Source organism: Cyphomyrmex costatus, unplaced genomic scaffold (assembly GCF_001594065.2).
Source record: "Cyphomyrmex costatus isolate MS0001 unplaced genomic scaffold, Ccosl1.0 scaffold75, whole genome shotgun sequence".
Classification (NCBI taxonomy): domain Eukaryota; kingdom Metazoa; phylum Arthropoda; class Insecta; order Hymenoptera; family Formicidae; genus Cyphomyrmex; species Cyphomyrmex costatus.
Genome location: NW_017280322.1, coordinates 3539656 through 3554716, shown reverse-complemented (window position 1 = coordinate 3554716; position 15061 = coordinate 3539656). Strand labels below are relative to the sequence as shown.

Sequence of the window (15061 nt, the reverse complement as noted above, 5' to 3'; positions counted from 1 at the left end):
CAATTAAAGGTCCTAATGTAGGTGTGTCACTACCTTTCAATTGACAACTTTCTACACCATCGTACAGCAAAAGATCTCTCTATGCATTGTGATTCTTTAAAATACATTTTATTTAATTTTGTATAGAAAATGATCCAAATTTAAAGTCAAAACGTTTACTTATATCTTGTTCTCATGTAATAAATTTCAATTTTAATACACAAATATCCAGTGTATAGTTCTTATATTTATGTATGGTTCTGATTATTTACTTAAATTTTCTCGTAAAAATATTTGCAATTCATATTCGATAACTACAAACACTGATCATTTCAAACTAGACACATACTAAAATACATTTATCAAGAGAGAATTACTTATAAATTTAAATAATTATATACTTATAATTGGCTGTAACCATCAATTAGTTACTACAGTTAAAGTAAATGTTCCAATAGCGATCGCATTAAAAAATATTATTTATTATAGCATTTTACAATTACAAATAATAATTATTGCGTAAAAAACTATAAACTATATTTCATGATTAATTGCTAAAGAAAAGTAGGTCAAATAAAATATTGTTGTATAAAAAAAAATTATTAAAGAAGCTTGCGTTTATGATTAGACAAAATGATGGCCAATCATTAGCAAATTCATTAAAGTATAAAATGTCCCAATGTTTAAGCGTAGCTTATCACAAATAATACAATTTCTGATGTTAGAAAGGTTTGTAATATAAATATCTTGTATTCATTTAAAAACTTAAAACTCCTCTAAACAAAGAAAAATTATTTGAACCCACTTACAGCAATTTTTAATTGAAATATTTAAATGAATAACAGAGTGCGTCAATGTATACCAATAATGGCCGGACAGCCAAAATAGGTGTGATCGCCAATGTCCTTTTATAATTTTTTACAAAAATAAGATATATTTTTTAATAAAGATTAATTCGAATTGTTTTTTATTATTAAATATCAATTTATATTAATATTTCCCATCAGCATGGAAACTAATTTTACAATTGAAGTCACCGTGAGGACAATTCCATCGGACAACATTGCGGGCCATAAGCAGTCATAATCGCGTGTAACACATAAAGCCAAGCTCTCGTTTCGTTTAAAATTGAACGAAAAGAGAGTGAAAGTCCGAAAGGATTAAATTCTAGAGCAAATCTTTACGCGGGGTAGGAAAGAAGGAAATCCGTAAAAAGAATTTGGACGGACGCCATCGCTGAGGACTTCTCATTGTCGGTTACATTATTGTCAGTGGAAGTATCTGTTCCGATCAATAATCTGCTAGAAACATCCGTCTGCCTTGCCGAGTTACCCAGCTGACTGGCTGAACCTCGTTGAAGGTGGTGGTAGCGGAATAGCAGCCAGTATCAGCAACCGGCAGTAGCCAAGCACCTGCCGTGTTCCCCCCCGCGGTCCCCGCATCGCGCTCGCAAACGCGCGCGACCGTCAAACCGTGAGTCACTACCATCGTTTCGTTGCATGTTAACGTTTACCTGCCCGCGCTAAAGCTCTATATTAAAGAGCTTTAGTCCGCACGCGCCCACCACGCTCTCGCAAAGTGATGCATTACATGCAACAAACGTAACATTATGCACCGCGCAAAAAGAGACATAATGGGACCAGCGTAGCGTACTATCTGCGTTCGAAATCGATTGCGGACACATTATTACAAGACGATCCATTCTGATGACGCTCTCCGCACTGGATTACATTCCGATTATAGTCGAATTGACGCGAATATACAAGTCGATGAATTCCGGGGGAAGGAAAAATACGGACACAGATACTGGCGCATTTATGTATACGCTCCTCGCTGTATTCTTTCACTTACAACGCGATACAACCGACGATTCGCAGATAATTTTATTTTAATTTTTTTTGCAAATCAACTCTATATGTAAATGTATGACGAATGTGTTCGACGGGTCTCTTGCAGTTTTGCAAATCGAGACGCGATGCAACCGCGTGAAATAATACATATAGGACGGGCGAAGAATATATGACGCAATTGTCTGTTCTTAAGAAATACGAGAGGGGCCGGTCGTGGCGCGGTACTCCTGTCGCTCCTGAGAATGTAGCGGGTCATCGCGATAAAAATGATGTGGACGTATTTCAGTGGGCAATTTAAAAGACCGGATAATATGCTGGAGGTTACGGATATAGACTCCGACGCGAACGCAAGCCGGGAGTTCCGGGAGGGCGGAGGCGCTCGCGCATAAAATATTCAAGAGAATTGATTCCGGGGGCGAATGCAGCAGCAGCAGTAGCAGACATCTACACCGCCGCGACTATTCATAGCGATAATGACGGCAAAACTGTGAAATCCTTAGACTCTCTCAACATAAATAATAGAAAAGAAAAGAACAATAAATTGCAACTTTTCCTATTCATCTCTGTGTTGTTCTCGATAAAAGACTTTTTTTTAACAATATTAGGAGTATATTTTTAACGGCAAGAAACTTTTTAAATTGATTTCAATTTTTCAAAATTGCGATGATATAATACATAAGATATTATTATTATAGAAAGCTTAAGAAATGTAATTTAAAAAAAGATTATTAAATAGTATATTTTTACAAGAGAGAGTAAAAAATTAAAAAGGAAGAATTATCTGTTTTTCTCTATATACTATATTCAAAATCTCTCGCACACATATCTATATATGTACAAACTCTCGTTTCTATTGATATCACTATGATATCCTACTTGGAGTTCCTCTTTTCTAATTCTTCCTATTTATTTTTCTATCCTTTTGCGCTCCAGATTGTACTCTTTTAATTGCTTTTTTTATTTAATCATATTACTTAACACGTACCTTATCTATTATTATCATTTTAATTAAAAAAAAGTTCAAATCAGTTCTTAAAAGTGTTGTATTGTCGTTGAGAGATATACTCCTAATATTGTTTTTAAAAATGTTTCCAAATTTTTTTTCCAGTTTCTATGTTAGATTTCAAAATCATATGCCGAGCTAAAGTCTATCAGACTTCAATTTTAATCGTACACTTTTTTATAGCGTAATTTTCGCGCTGGATTTTACAGCAGTCTTATGTTTCTAGCAAACTATAAAAACTATATACTCACCAAACTCACCCCAACTCGCGAATTTATACAAACGCTTCGCGGCACTGACTGATTGAAGAAAATTCTCAGGTGGCAGATAGTCTTTGCATCATTTGGAGATATTGTTCCTGAATTGTTTCAACTATTTCGATTCGAAACAAATATTTCGATACTTCACACGATCCTCGCAATACCTTACGGTTTAAAATACGATACGCTATTTGCTAATATCATCACGTGCGCACGATGGAGATATATATATATATATATATATGTTATCAGGCGCTAATTAAATATTCTTATTCGATCAACTTCGATTCAGCGTCGACGATCAACGAGCTTATTTTTTTCCTTTTGAATCCGAGATCGTTTTATGAAATCGGTTGTTAGTCACGTTTAGTTCTATCCGAAGTAACGACTGCCATTGAAGAGCACTGGCACCATCAACCACCATAGCACCATTCTACCGCCATCTTCTTACCTGTACAAACGGTACCACTACGACAGGTACAGCAGGTGCGCGTGCACAATCGCCAGGGTTATCGATTACAGTCATTACTTATTTCAAAGGTTCATTCTCGCGCGAAAAAATGTGATGAGATAGCTCGATCAGAATAAATTTAAATATAACGATTTGCAAAGGTTGCAGAATACAGCAATCTTCATCACTTTGCGTGAAACAAGTTTCGTCGCGAAAGAAAGATTCGAATTAGCAAACTGCTGAATTGTTATCTTTTCTTCTTTGCTCTGTTCTCAATCGTTGACATTATATTTGATGTAAAAATTATATTATGTCCTATGATATTTTTTAAATTAAGTAATGAAATTTCTATGAAAAACTGCTCAAGCTTTGATTACTTGTGACTATCGCATAATTTCTGGAGCTGAAAATATCAAGAGTAATCAAATGTTAAGATGAATCTGAGACACTGTCATGCGTCATGGATCAATTGTAACTTCATGAAGAATCTGAGATTGCGAAGGATTACAATTTTATGGACGTAATTTATGGGTTTAATTAAAGTTAAGCGTTAACTTTATTAATTTTTGTCTTTGTGACGTTTAATCTTTCATTATATTTAATTTGTATGTTAATCATATTCGATTAAAGAAAATTTTGTAAAGTCGAAACTAGTTTCGCTTAATTTTTAATGTATCTAACACATTGAATATAATCAATAAGTTTTTAACATCCTTAATTCGTTTTTGGCCATTTATTTTATTGGATTATTGTATTGTCTCTTCTTTTTTTCTAATTGTTTATATCACACCGGAATATTTTACAGAACAATTTAAGCAGATACACAAGAGAACACGATTGGCGAAGACCTCTAACGTTCGCACAACGGCGAAATTGCACCTGGACCCGCAGTTTTTAAAATCTGCCGGTAGACAAACCGCCACGTGGAAGATAAGAGGGACTTACCAATTAGTCGTAAAAGGAATCAGCAAGGCGTGAAAACTTGGCGTACAGCGAAGTAAGGGGAGTTTAGCGAGAAGAGAGAGCTGCGAGTGTCGATGATTTATTTCCATTACATTATAGCACTCCTAATATTTGATACTCGTATTTAAATCTGTCCTAAGAAAATCCTCAAAAAAATGGCCAATGCGAATGTATCCTCGATATCATCTTGGCGACTAGTCTGCCGAGTACTCCTACGACGCTCCTTATGAAAGATTATGGAAATCAGAACTTTTAGACAAGAAACAATTATGCGATTGTACAAAATGGACTGTAATTCGTGAAACAATCGAAAAAAAACGATTATTTATCCAAAGGTAAATGGGAAAAAATGTAAAATATTTTTTTTTAAAGACTTCCTCAGATGTCCCGAAAGTCTAAAAATTAATCTTTATTGCTCATAATCAGTTTGTACGTAAAAAAACTGGCTTTTAATTTTGAACTGACGTCATTTTGTTATTTTTCATTTCTCTCCTTTTCCCAAATTCATGCTCTCCTTCAAACATTCACAAATAAAAATTCCTTGGGATTTCTGTTTCAAATTATTGAGAATCGAGATATCATGTAAACTGCGATTTTCGTAATTATATGAACGCTAATAATAATAACTTAGAACTTAATAATAAACATATCTGTACCAAATTTTTATTAAAGATAATTCAATATATGTACCACAAAAAAAACTACAAAATTCCAGTGCATATAGATTTTAATTTTAAATTATATTGAAAAAAAAACCTAAAAGCGTTGTCTATTAGATTTTTAAAGAGGTCCCTTAAGAGAATTTAGTAGTAGATTTAATCGATGAGAAAAGTCGCTCTTTCCTTATGGACATGTATAATATAAATGGAATAACAATAATATCAAGTGTTTTATATATAAAAATGTAATCTTTTTTTTTTTAATTTATCTTCACATAAAAAATCAATTCTTTTTGTACCACGAATTACAGTCTACTGTACAGGTACAAATACAAGTTCATATACACATATATCCGCATAAATATGTGCATACATACATGCATATGCATGATTCGCTAGAAATTCTAATATAGATATAAATATTTCATTGAATAAGTCACGTTATTGCGCGAATTACATGAACCGAAGAAAACGCTGTCAGGACATGTTGTATACCTACGATTGCATTGTGTATGTGCGCGCGCGCGCGCGCATGTGTGTTTAAAAGACAGGAGAGAAGGAAAGGGAGAAAGACAGAATATATAAGGAGAGAAAAAACGTACGTGCATACCGATTGTAATTCAATTTAACAAACGCCAGCTCGCCAGCGCGCTTCTCAATAGTCATTCTATTGCATACACGGTCATTCCATGACCACAAGAATACAAATTCTAAGTGAGACGACGATGCATGTCGACGGAAACAGTCATCGGTTTCAGCTATCTACGAGATATCGTTCGGAGTGCAATAACACCGTTCGTACACGGTATTCGGAAGGTAAAAGTTTGAAGAGAACTGCAAAAACCGATGTATTATGTGTGACATGCCCTGCAGTCACATCGTCGCTTTAATTACCGATTCTTATGGTTGATTAGTAGTGAACGGTGTCACTCCGTTATTAGCCATATTGTCCAGAACACCACTGATGTACGCCGCGACATCGATCGTCGCTTCCTCGGCTTGTCTGATGAACGGATGTTCCAGCAGTTTATTGTACTTCGGTCGCTGCGTCTCTTCTTTAATTAAGCTTAACAGATAATACAAACGATTGTCATTCCAAAAGGAACGTATAGTTGTACTGGTAGAAAAATATGGATGTTATTCTACCATGTATTCACAAAGTTCACAAAATCCATAGTAAAGTGATTGCCATTCTCATTGGGGGAAAGTCGCGGCGGATCACCTTGCACTACTTGATACAGTTGTTCAAAGACAGAGTTCCACTTTGGGTATGGGAAGTATCCTGTAGCAACTTCCATCAACGTAATACCTAATGACCATACGTCGCTCCGTACGTCGTAGCCACGTGCGCGTTGAGGGTCTATCCTTTCCGGCTAAATAATTTATAATATTTATGGACAATTTAACACAAGCTATTCGAGTTTTAGAATTATTAATTATACATGCTGTAAAACTTACAGCCATGTATGGTCTACAACCAGCATCACGAGTCCTCGCAATCGAGTCCACAAGCTGGCCAGATATACCAAAGTCGCACAATTTTATATTACCTCGACGATCCAATAAAATATTACTAGGTTTCACATCTCTATGAATTATTCTTAATTTCTCTTTGAGGTAATTCAGTGCTTTCACAGTGGCAACTGTGATTTTGCCTAGAATACATTCTGGTATCCTCTCGTTTAATCTCTCATAGATGAACTTGTAAAACTTATCTAACGATGTATCCATAAGTTCCATGCAAATCCAACAATCTCCCTGTATGTGAAAGAATAAAATACTAATAATTATCTTGATCACTGATTTGCGATATCATCGAATTATATATACCTCTTTAAATAAAGCGCCATAAAATTGCACAATACACGGGCATTCATTCGATTTCATCACAACTTCCAAATCCATTAACAATTGCTTTTGTTCTCTTTCGTCCACGGTAGAGCGAATTCTCTAAAATATAATTCAAATAATTTACAAATTCTAAGGGAGCGGTTTACTTATACACCGTTGCAATTATCCTCTGGTCAATTACAGCGACTTTCATCTAGGAAGCTTTTTTTATTTATTTTTATAATACTGTGATTGGTTAATATCCAGTTACAACATACATAATTGATATACACTCAAATGTAAAGCAGTAAGATGTAAGCAATAAGCGAATTGGCTAATCACAATAAAAAATGTAATGCATTAATCTTATGTTTTCTCTATTGTGATTAGTCAATTTGTTTACTGCAATTTATGTTTTACTTTCTCTGTTTCTGCCTTAAATAAAATTGGAAGGAATATATAAAATGAAAACTTTAATTACTTACCTTCACAGCCATAACGGTATTGCTTATCCTATGAATCATTTTATTTACAGTTCCAAATCCTCCTCTTCCTATTTCTCCAAGATCCTGAAGGTCCTCGCTTGTGAAATCATACACTACGTCTGAAGATAATTGCAATTTACCAGTAGTCTGCATAGACTGGCACATTCGTAGTTTGTCTCTACAATAAGCTCCGTTGTAATTTATCTCAAATGAAATGCCTTCTTTTTGTTTCTAATTTCCATACCTTGCCTTATCAGGAAGAAATTCTTGCTGCTGTAACATATTGCGAGATCTTACTGGCAGCTTAGGTAGAGATAAAGGCAGACTTGGGCGAGAGGATCTATCATCACGAATGGAAAAGTTAGTCTTATTATGTAGAAAGGACAAACACCTATGGAATTATTTTGCTTGCTAAAATCTCACATTGGTGGACACGCCATGGCTCCTGTTGAATTTGACAATAAAGAGTTCGTAGAATTGGCAAACGACAAATTATTGCCTTGTGTTTGGAAACTAAGTTTCAGCTGTCTTCGTCTCTCTACAACAGAACGCAGAATAGTGAGGAAATCATCCCAACATTGCAATTTCTCTCTCCTCCTTTTTCTCAGAGATCACATAATGTCGAACGTACCAGACATCTCATTTTGAACGTCATTATTTGTTCGAAAATCCATTCGCGGAAAATTAAAAGATCTGCCAGAACCTGCAACGTTAGGATTCTATTAGAAAGTAACGAAGGGAACTTTGAGACCGAGAATCATGCGTCGTTCGACAAAATCGTGGTCCTCGCTTCTCCACGGGAGTCGGGACTCGTGTCACCGCGGAGATAAGATTAGGTTAAGTTATCCATTAAAAAATGGCATCGTGTGTGCGAAAGTGACAACAACATACCTTGACCGGTCTGACTGGACAAATTACTCTGATTCTCCGCCATTCTGGCAAGAATCGCCCTCAAACCTCGCGTTTCGCGCCCGCACGGAGTCGTCAAAGGCGCTTCTCTTAGGAGACCTTCTCGCAGGATCTCAACAGTCTGGCATATACATTATGCAGCAGTCGCACCATTTGTATTGTCGCGCGATCCGAAAGAAGAGAATCCTGCTATCCGCTTTGAAGTTCCGAGACGATAACTACCGAACCACAAGTCACCGAATCCACCGAACCTCCTACGAATCTCCTCGCGAAATTTCACTCAACTCGTCACAGTTGTCACGAGTTACGAGCATTCGACCGCTTAAGGTACTTTTTCATGAGATTCAATTGACGCTCGAAAACAGGTTCAGGTAAAGTTAGATTAGTATAAATCTTGCGCATAATGGGGGAAATAAATAAATATTATAGGCCCGTAAACTATAGCATGCTAGAACGCTAACATCGTTATAAGCGCGTTCTGAATACGGGCCTGAGTATTTAATTCTCGTTCCTAATATTTGTTCCATTGTGCGCAGCCTAATAACCAACAGCACACACTTTGCATGACGCATAATCCACTGCTATTGGCCATTGTAAATAGGTTTTAAGGTACCATTTCATGCTTGACGCTCATTTTTAGCGTCGAAATAGGTCATGTGGTTAAAATTGACGCTTGCTATTCGTCAATTTTTATCACGTGATCTGTTTTAACGCTGAAAATGAGCATCGAGCGTCGGCATGAAAAGGCACCTTTAAGTTGTCTCACTTGGCTTCTCTCTTTTACTATAGTAAAATTTGCGCTATTTGCACCGAAGTGTATCACACTGCTGATACATATCCATACATGGTGAAAGAATAAAAAACATACCTCGTACACACAGCTGCCTCAGACTTTTTACAGTTGTTATCAGAAGAATGGTTAATCTAAATTTATTTGTTAGCTCGACTACAAAATTATTAAACAATTATGGATTGGCAAGGTGACAAAACGAATAATTTTTATAAATAAACTAAGATCTCTCTTTTCAACAATTATCTTAAATGTTTGTTGTATACTTACAATCTTCATGAATTTATACAAGTGTAAATAATTTTAGATGTTACTTCACAAGTCTCAAAAGAGGATATAGCGTCTTCCCACCTTATTATATTTCACCAGTATATAAAAAAGAAGATCAAGATATTCTTTTTCAAAGCGATGAAGCAAAGAAGATTATGCATGAGCAAGTGAAACCAGCATTAGCCACTGACACATGCTCCGAATTTTATAATGAAAGAGTGCTGTGAGAAACTAGTTTTTTTTTCAATGCAGACTTTTGTGTTATCTTGTATAACTTATCCTTTAATTGTGTTTAGGAAATTTATTAATACTCTTATGAAAAATGGAAATAAGAAATTATCATCAATATTGGTACATAAAACATTCGAAGGTGTCAAAAGAATACAGCTGGAGCGTTATCATAAAGCAACGACAAGCGAAGCAAAAGCTGAAATTGAATTAGATCCATTTGTGGTTTTCAATCGTGCTGTTGATAATTGTATACCGATTTTACAATTAAAAAATTTTAGAAAAGGAGGAATCACATATAAGGTAATGTACTGAAAATTGAAATTGCAACATGAAAAGATCATTTTGATATAAAAATCTATAAATATTAGAGGTGTGGATAAAATGATTAAGGTTTTAAAGGATTTATTTCACTTTGTTGAAAAATATTAAATTTTATATTTTATAATCTAATATACAATATATATTAGGTGTACAAATTAGTTCGGTCCATTTTTTGTGTTCAAACATGCATTTGTTTCAAAACAAAATGAATGAACAGATTAATTAAAGTATTGTCCATCGCTGGCTACTACTTTTTCCCATCTCTCAGGTAATTTTCGAATTCCATCTAAAAAAAATGACTCTTCTTTGGAGGCAATCATCTTTTGGAAAACAGATCGAACTAATTTGTACTCCTAATATATATATATCTATAAAATATACAATATATATAATATATATATGTATAATAGCTATTACATGACTATACTTGAATACAAACTGTAATTCTTGTAAGTACTAATATATCAAACAAGTATCTAATATTATCCTAGTAATACTACATTCCAAGTTTAAGATAAAAAAATGTTTTTTATTTTGGAGTAAGAAAGTGAAATAAAAATTTAATTTTCATTTCACTTAATTTCAATTCCATTTTTCAATTTTTTTTATAGTAAAAAATTCTTTTTATTGAAATCTTTGAAATAGACGTAGATGATATGTATAGAATTCATTTTTCTTGATATTTATTGTTAAAACATTGAATATCTATATTATTTCAATATTTGATATCTCTTGTCTTTATATTTTTATAAATCAAGATGAAAACTTTGCATTATTGCAATACTTAATAAATTAATATCTTTTTGAAACTGGATTTAATTATATCAATGGCTATTACTATACAATCACTGTACTACATTTTGATTGTTCACAACTGTCTTTACATAGAAATCTTTTTGATGAATACTAAAACTAAATTCTAAAAAAATATGACATCAATTGTTTAAAAAACAAAAAAATACATATCCGAGTAAAAATTTTTAGTTTCGGAGTAAAAAATTCGTTTTTCCTGGTTTTTTTTTACTTACAGTTTCTAATCCTTTTCAATACTTTTTTAAATCTTTATTTCAAGCTCATATTCATTCACAAAACAATGAGACTGAAACTGTAAATATTATTTTTAAAATTATGTATGTGGACGATATCATATATTATATCTTTTATGAGTGATGGATTTCTGAAAATTTAATCATTTGTTTATATAGTTCCTATAAGAAATAAAATAGTTCTGTTCTAATTAAACATTTACTTTTGATATTGCAATATCAGCAATTTTCAGCAGTGTGTATTGTTAAATTAATATTAATTGTGTAACAAAATTGAAGCAAAATCAACCTTTTTAGGTTCCTATTCCAATTTCATCTCTAAAGGCACAGCATAGGTCCATGTTATGGTTAATTCAAGCTGCAAATGAGAAAGACTCCAAATTGAGATTTTATGATGTATTAGCCAAAGAATTAGTAGCAGCTTCTCAGAATCAGGTTTATAATCTATATTTTACAAAAAAATATATAAAATAATTTCTATAATGTTGATGTGTATACAATACGTTATATATATAAAGGATATATATTAACCCTTAAGGCGCACACGTACCTCAGAATTTCATAAAGCGCATACGGGGTCTTTGTGACCCCAGTGTCTAAAATGATCTGTGTAACCTACCGTATTTAGAATTTCGTTGTGAAAAAATTATGGAGTGTTCTTTATAATGTTCTTCTTAAGGTTTAATGGTTAGAATGACCGAAAGTTAATTCAGTCGATCAGGAAAAAATCTTTTAGTCGATCAGGAAATAATTTTTTAGAAAAATAAAAATGAATAAAAATGCTTTAAAACCTTTCAAAACACTTGTTTTTTCGACGCTTAAGCGCTGTAGCGCTTTAAAAAAAAAAATGGGGTCACCTGGACCCCGTGTGCGCCTTAAGGGTTAAATATGCTAAAAGATTTTAAATGATTTTTCACAATTTGACACAATTTCAAGATGACAACTTCATGAAACCATGTCTGAAACAATTTAATTTCAAAGATACAGATGTTGGTGCTACTTGACAAATCTAAAGGCAAATTCAAGCATAAATAGATATTTCCTTTTTTTTTTTAAATGATACCCACTTATCCTTAGGTCCGTCCCTAATTAAATCCAAAAAATAATGTATAGTCTTAAAAGAGGCTGTCTTTCAAACATATACAAAGTTTCATCAAAATAATTAGAATGATTTTCAAAATTTTTTTTCAACTCTGATATTTTCTGTATCTTTGAAACTAAGCTATATTAAACATATGGTCTTGTGAAGTTTTCGTCTTGAATTTGTGCGAGGAATTATCCCTTAAAATTTTTAATACCCTTAGTGTACATCCTATATAAGATATATTATAATGATGTCTATTGTCTCAGGGTCGTGCGGTTAAATGGAAGCAAGAATTACACCAGCAATGCCAAGCTAATCGGGTTTATGCACACTTCAGATGGATGTAGATTGTAGATAATAGTGAATTCAATCACTTGTACAAGACTAGTTGACATCAAGGCTCAGACACAATGGGAAAAAAAAGAAATAAGAAGAAATAACGGGAGAAAAAAGAAATAACAGATTTCAATATATCAGAAACTTGTATTCTGATTTCTAATTAAAATTTGTTATTCTTTACTTCTTATCCTTTTTTTTGTTTCTAAACACCAAATATGTAGCAAGATAATATATGGTCAATTTTATCATTTATGATTAGCTGGTCTATTAAGTCAATTGTGATTGGTTAATTCTATTTTTAACAAGAAATATTGTTGGGCCATTCCAATGGAATTTGATCGACCAAACTAATTAGAGATGGAAAAACGTCTGGTGAAACCAGGCCATGATCAATTTTTGACTACAAAACAATACAGTGTATATTTTGTTAAATAAATGTGACAATATTATTAAGCATTTAGTTTAAAATACTTTTATGCTTTACATTTAATTTTGTTAATTTCATATGTAGCAGTTTTCAGTACTCACTAATCTAGTGTAATCAAAGCAACCAAATTCACTATAAAATAAATTTTGTATGTATAAATTAATTAATTTGCATAGAAATCATATAATAATGCATAGAAATGTTTTATACAAATTTAATAAAATTGTTAAACCATTCCCAGAATACATCTAAATTTGTCAACATCAATTATTTGTCCTAGCTTCATATTTATTTTTAAGATCTCCTTTTGAGAAGTCAGCGTTATTTTTCTGTATAAAGGATCAGTAATACTGATCGGATTATCTGACATGGGGTAAATTTCATTACAAGAAACTTTCAAGTCTATTCTCTTTCCCCAATAATCTATATAAGATAATATCACTTTTTCTTCATCCAATTTCAAGTATACATATCCTATGAGATTATTGCATAAAATTCCAACAGAATGCAACCATAGTGTTGTTATAATTCCTGTGGATAAAAAGAGAAAATATTTATATAAATCAATTTTACTTGAGAGAAATGTAAAATATGTTTATATTTTACCAGTTGTTAATGACACAGTAGTTATGTCAAAGGGTAAGAAGTTGGCCAAGTGAAGTCCAACAATTATTGGTGCGACTACTCCAGTGAATATAGTAAATCGGTATTTTACAACATTTATACCACAAGCTTGTTTGATAAAAGGAAATACATAAATAACTTCATAATCAGGAAATCTCGTGGAGGTAAATTCCTCTTTTCGCTTTTCCTCACTTTTATTCGCAACATGACTTATTGTTTTAATGTTCGGTGATCTAACACTGTTTGAAGTACGATATAAAAATCGTTCGCAAAAATTCAACAAGAGTCGGGAATACATTGGAAGCTTGTCATAGACCCCTTTTACACTGTCAATGTAGTACGCGTATCAAATTGGTATGGAATAAATATTTAATAAAGTATTATTTACACCGATCTATCTCAGAACAAATTAGGTTAAGTAACATGATGTCTTCACTGCTCTTTTCAAGATTACAAAATCCTTAATTCTAACTTTAACCTGAACTTATTGTTAATAGCAGTGGCGAGTTTAATATACATATGATTTAAAACGAACAAAGTGTTTACAGCACGCTGAGACTTTTTAATATCATTTAATACGCGTACCAGCTCAATTTGAAGAGAGAGACACTTGCAAACTGAATACACCGGCATGGTGTAATTAGTAATACACCATGTGTCCATCATTTGTCCATACTTCACTATTGCCACCGTATGGACTTCTACCATGAATAAATTAATAGATTATGACAGCTGTCAAAAACTGTCAAAGTCGCACGAAATCGAAATGTACAAAATGAAATCAAGAAATATACGACACAGCATACATTTAAGATATTAATATTTTAATACAATAATATTATACAAAATTAGGATAAATATAAAACAGTAAGCGAAATAGACAATTTTGTATGATTTTATTTACATTTCAGCTACATTAAAAATTAATATATAATAGGACAACAAAAAAATGATATACCATATGATTATGAAATTATATATTAATAATATAAATGTAGGTATATAAATTATATAATCATATAATATGAATAAGAGAACTACACTTTTCAAAATGACCCTTTCAGGAATTATTAGAGTGCAGTCACAATAGAAGGGATAAGAAATAAAAGAAATTTCAACATATCAGAAACCAGTGTATTTCAGTGTATCCAATTCCTGATAAATTAAAACCTGTTATTTCTTGTTTCTTTTATTAAGCCTGCATTCTTATAGTTCTGATGCTAACTTCACATATTCGATTGTCTATAAGTAAAAAAAAACCGAGATCTTCGCAGCTATTATGGACATCGTACATTTCGTATAAATACATTTAAACTTTATAATTATTTTTCCTACTCAAGAGGAAAAACGAAATAATAATAAAAAAAATCGCTTTAAAACGATTTGATTTCTATGCGACTTTCAAATCAAAGTTGTTTTATAGTTTGTTGTAAATGTTTCGTCAGTTTATTTGTTATTTTTGTATTTAATGCAAGAAATAATAACTGACAATAACAAACTCCAAGTATACAAAAATAAAAGATTTTAAGCATCAAATTTT

The 15061-nt window shown here is 32.6% G+C and overlaps 3 protein-coding genes across 4 annotated transcripts; 1 reads left to right on the top strand and 2 right to left on the bottom strand.

Annotated features, from left to right (window-relative positions):
• Positions 1-5618: 5618 nt before the first annotated feature.
• On the bottom strand, positions 5619-8705 carry LOC108780891 (MAP kinase kinase 4). 2 transcript variants are annotated; one of them, XM_018548722.1, is made up of 9 exons: positions 8372-8414; positions 8112-8183; positions 7904-8018; positions 7725-7820; positions 7481-7658; positions 6996-7115; positions 6624-6923; positions 6312-6538; positions 5619-6231 (listed from the first exon to the last, which is right to left on the bottom strand). In XM_018548722.1, exons 1-9 carry the CDS (start codon positions 8412-8414, stop codon positions 6066-6068), a joined length of 1317 nt encoding a protein of 438 aa, XP_018404224.1. In that variant the 3' UTR covers positions 5619-6065. The 2 variants fall into 2 exon arrangements, with proteins under 2 accessions (XP_018404224.1, XP_018404225.1); XM_018548723.1 differs by lacking the exon at positions 8112-8183 and having other exon boundaries at positions 8372-8705.
• A 518-nt stretch (positions 8706-9223) lies between these two features.
• Positions 9224-12650, top strand: mRpS7 (mitochondrial ribosomal protein S7; the record flags this gene model as incomplete). Its single annotated transcript, XM_018548673.1, has 5 exons — positions 9224-9369; positions 9487-9672; positions 9746-9980; positions 11345-11482; positions 12398-12650. Coding segments are annotated over 5 exons (786 nt in total), but the record flags the coding sequence as incomplete, so codon positions are not given.
• A 473-nt stretch (positions 12651-13123) lies between these two features.
• LOC108780858 (transmembrane protein 186) lies at positions 13124-14020 on the bottom strand. Its single transcript, XM_018548672.1, has 2 exons — positions 13504-14020; positions 13124-13428 (listed from the first exon to the last, which is right to left on the bottom strand). The coding sequence occupies exons 1-2, from the start codon at positions 13817-13819 to the stop codon at positions 13124-13126; spliced, it is 621 nt and encodes a 206-aa protein (XP_018404174.1). The 5' UTR covers positions 13820-14020.
• Positions 14021-15061: the final 1041 nt, after the last annotated feature.